At 34.3% G+C, this 4,355-nt stretch overlaps 1 protein-coding gene across 1 annotated transcript; it reads right to left on the bottom strand.

The window, feature by feature from the left end:
• Positions 1 to 1,288: 1,288 nt before the first annotated feature.
• Positions 1,289 to 4,355, bottom strand: LOC134744794 (circadian clock-controlled protein daywake-like). Its single transcript, XM_063678706.1, has 5 exons — positions 4,250 to 4,355; positions 3,566 to 3,782; positions 2,923 to 3,053; positions 2,258 to 2,413; positions 1,289 to 1,516 (listed from the first exon to the last, which is right to left on the bottom strand). Exons 1-5 carry the CDS (start codon positions 4,305 to 4,307, stop codon positions 1,365 to 1,367), a joined length of 714 nt encoding a protein of 237 aa, XP_063534776.1. The 5' UTR covers positions 4,308 to 4,355; the 3' UTR covers positions 1,289 to 1,364.

Below are 4,355 nucleotides of genomic sequence, written 5' to 3'. Positions count from 1 at the left end.
TATAAAGTATTTTCCTTTGACATGCATGATCTGTGTGACAAATAATTTTCACATGCCCTAAGGCCGAACATATGATGGGTCAATAATGTACACTTAATAATATCTATTGTACCATATATTGTTCTCCTGAATAAACTTTCATTTGATTTCATTTCATTTACAACTATGGATCAGTTTTCAATTCTACCGCATTTGGTATGTAAGGTTCTCGTTTTATTTAAAATACAACAACTGTTTGATATCTAGTAAGACTTATTGAAACTGTCATGTAGAGGCCTAACGAAGCCGACATGTCTCATTGATAAAGGCTTCTTTTAAATATGTAGATAAAAAAAGTGTTCCAACCTAATGCCAAATAGCTTTTCCTAGTTCCTACCCAGTCAACTTTAGGGTCATTCATACAAATGGTGCAAAAAAAGTTCATTGCTTCTGATAAATTCAACTGGACTGGACTGGACGATAGTTCGATTCCGATCAATTGCAAGTTAACGTTTTACGCTTTTTTGGTACCTAGCTACTTCAAATCTACCTGTTTATAATTGAATTGTGGTACATATAGTTGTACGAATAGTAGTAAAACACTTTATTGTACAAAAATAAAAAGGAAACAGGAGAAAAACAATCGTCAATACAACGGCGAACTTATCCCTTCAAGGGATCTCTTCCAATTAATCTTTGAGGAATTGAGGCAGAATTGGAGACGGTACAGTATTTGTATTATGAGGTGACCGGTTTTCATAATCAACTTGATTTGAATTAAAGAAATTGAGCATGCTAATTTTGTTCAATGACAAAAAAGTCAAGCTGAGGCTGTTTGGCCTCGAAAAGACAAGATGACATAGCTAACCTTTATATAATATAATTCAGTATTAATAATTAAGTAATTCGCATTAAGTATTTAAATAATGAATTAATGCTCCATTTACATGAGCTTCAATAGTTGTATGCTCGTTATAACATGCACCAAATTGCTTGAACTGCTCTAAAATAGCATTAATCGTACTTGATGTCTGACTTGTATCAAACTTTAGTACCTATACGTTGTTTAACACTGATTTAAACTTTCACGATTTTTACTCATTATTATTTACGCGATTAAGTCCCGTCGTTGTAAATTATACGTTGTTTAGTTGAGTATTATAATATAGTTTGATGAATTTAGTTTAGTTTTACTAACTACTGAATATAACGAAACATAGGCGGACTAGAAAACACGAAAAGCGGTGTTCTTGGAATATACTGTTATAAAAGCAAATAATTTACACACACATTACTGTATTTAATCACATATTATTTCTGAATTTAATACTTCGAATTTGGTCTCACATTTGACGGACAATCTTGTACATTCTCTGTGCTTGTAACTAATCAAGAGAAAATTCTTCTACGGGAATCTTCTCGAAGAAGATCTTGACGTTCTTTAAAATCCTTGCAACGATAGTTTTGACGACCGGACCGGCTGTCAGCTCTGCAAGTTCTTTGGGGTGGCTCTTCATCAGCGCTTTTGTTGCTTGAGCTAAAAAGTGAAGTAAAATAAAAATAAAAACACATTTTTATAAGGGGCGATTTTTATTCTATTGTCGATTTTTTTGAATAAAATTTGGCTGGTTTGAAGAGGTTCTCATTTTGGACGGAATAAATACGAAATCACAATTTGGGACAAAAAATTTAGGTACGCATTTTCCGTGCAGTCACGAAAATACTGTTCGTTTTCGTAATTCAGTGGATTTTTTTTTTAACATACAGTGAAATCCGCCTATTATGTACAGAATAGGAAATCTATCTATCTACCAAATTTTATCGAAATCTAACAAAAAAAACGACAACAAAACAAAATCGGTCCTTAAAGCAAAAGTGTGGGGAGCAGACCTCGATGGAGATGGCGGCACGATCTTGACGCCTTGTGAAAGGATTGTGCTAATAATGCCATACTTAGACGTGTATGCGTAGAACACAAAAATAAAGTAAGTATATAGGTAATTACAAGCAAAGTAAAAAAAAAACTTCGTGAGTTTGGAACCAGGCCCGATAGGAATATTGGCATGAAAATTCAATTTGAAATCATTATTATGGTCAACTTACGAATTATATATATAATATTGACGAAAATTGAATATAGCGACGTATTTAATGTAGCATTATAACGACTGATTATCAAATTTTAATACACAGACTTGCCATATAGTTAAAGTAAAATACCACACCATTTCGTGGCCTTTGATAAAGAGACTAATTAAAGAAAAAAAAATGAAATTACCCAAAACTTCATTTCCACCGAACAAGTTGTCAAAATCCAATACAGTTTCTCCCAAATATTTGAAGTCATGCGTCCATTGGCCGGTCTTCCAGTGCTGTTTGCCGTCAGGGCCGGTCTCTTCTTCGTATTTCAAGTCGAAATTAATCTCAATTTTCTCTGAAATTTATAAGTTGACTTTTTAATGCATCTTTGTGGTCTCTAATCGATGTCCATTGAAAAGGGTTTTTGGATCGACATGGTACAGTTGCCGTCGGATATATCGAAGCTGCCAAGGAACTCAAAAATATCTGAATGTCATTCACGTTTTGGTAATAAAGGATTTGTTCAGATATTTCTGAACACCTTAGCCGCTCTTATATATCTGATGGCCACTAAACGAGTATATTCCATTCTGAAGCTTACAAAATGTGCAAATTTCGGAGCGTGGAGTGCACGCAGCTTCCAAATCAGAGGTAGTGAGTTCAAACCACGGCTGGTATAGTTGATTTGTTTTAAGATGTCCGAATGTTACATATCGAGCTTCTAAAATACTCAAAAAACATTTTAAAGAGACCATACACATCATACATCAGTTAAGAATTTCACAAAATATTCACTCTAGTACAAAGAAGAGATTTGTGCCCAGCAGTGGGACGTTCGTAGGTGGATAGTTTTCTGGTACCTACTGTGTTCAATGTGGGCTTTTCCGTCGCCAGTAACAGGGAGTAGGAAGACTGTCCCCTTCATTGTGTATTGGCCATCTAGGACGGCATCACAATGGATTTTGGCTGATAGCACCTGCTTAATCTTGTTGTTTCTGTAAATTCAAACATGCTTTAACTCGTTCGCGTCTTTCTTGTAGATACCGCAAAGTTAAGGGAATCTATTTTTTTTATACACCCATACAGTCGGGATAAAAATTTTCTGTACTTGGGACTCAATTAAGAAAAACGGGATATGTAATGTACCAGAGTCGTCAACTTTTTAAATTGTACTCACAGAAGTGACCTATTTTTAAAATGTGTTTGACCCAAATACCAACGTTTAGTTAATAATTTGTCGTTTGCAAATATGTAGCCAGTATGCAAAGAATAAGATAAAAAATCATGGCACACTATGAAAAATATCAACGGATATGATCCAAATTTTGCACATATATCATAAAACTTAATATATTTTAATGGATATACGTTCAAACAATGCAGCAGCTCTTGTCGTGTTGTGCCAATTATTCTATACTCGAGGATACTGGCGCCAAACAGGAGAATGAGACCACTACAGTGTACTGAATTTGATTCCCTAAAATCCATAATGATAAATAAAACTTACTTAATAGTCTTGAATCTGCAGGAATTAAGTCCTGTAACCGTAAGGTCTTTAAAGGTGAGGTCCAAGAAGTTAGTACTGGAATCGATCTTCTTGAAGACCACGGGATCCAATTGTTCTATGCCCAACTCGGGGATGCCGGCACCGAACAGGGGAGTGAGAACTTCAGTGTTCTTTTTGATGCATTCTGAGTCTTCCGCTTTACATTTCGTTAGGGGTACTGAAATGAAGATGATAACTCACAATGTATGTTTTGATAATCATCGCAAGGGCAATCTGCTGAGGTAACAAAATGAGCTTCCGTAAAACCATTATAGTTCAATACTATAACTATGAATGAAGTATCCATACTAATGTTCTTTTCGGTTTTTTCTTCGTCTGTTTTTTCATATAAATAAAAATATTTTGCGTTAGCATTGGTTCATTCAAATAATGGTCTTACATAAACTAAGATATATTATTCAGTACCGGGAGCATTCCCTAGTTTGGATACGTTACTAGAAGTTATAATTTAATACTTTTTAAATAATTTTATCAAAAAATTATGTACCTAATCCTTCCGTGAGAGTTTTGAGGCTGATTAAATTTAAAACTCTTGAGTTTTAACTTAGTTAAAAAATTACAGTTATTAGGTAACAAAACCTGACCCTTTATCGGAGATCAGTTAAAAATAGTTTTAAATCTTACCTGCACTTGAACTCACTAAACCTATCACAGTAACGGCTACTATAAAGTACACAAACATCTTGTACCAAGATCCTCACACGACTGATGTCATCAAAATATTTAACTT

Source organism: Cydia strobilella, chromosome 10, assembly GCF_947568885.1.
Source record: "Cydia strobilella chromosome 10, ilCydStro3.1, whole genome shotgun sequence".
Taxonomy (NCBI): Eukaryota; Metazoa; Arthropoda; class Insecta; order Lepidoptera; family Tortricidae; genus Cydia; species Cydia strobilella.
Note: the sequence above shows the minus strand (reverse complement) of the source record. Positions and strands in the feature narration are given on the sequence as shown.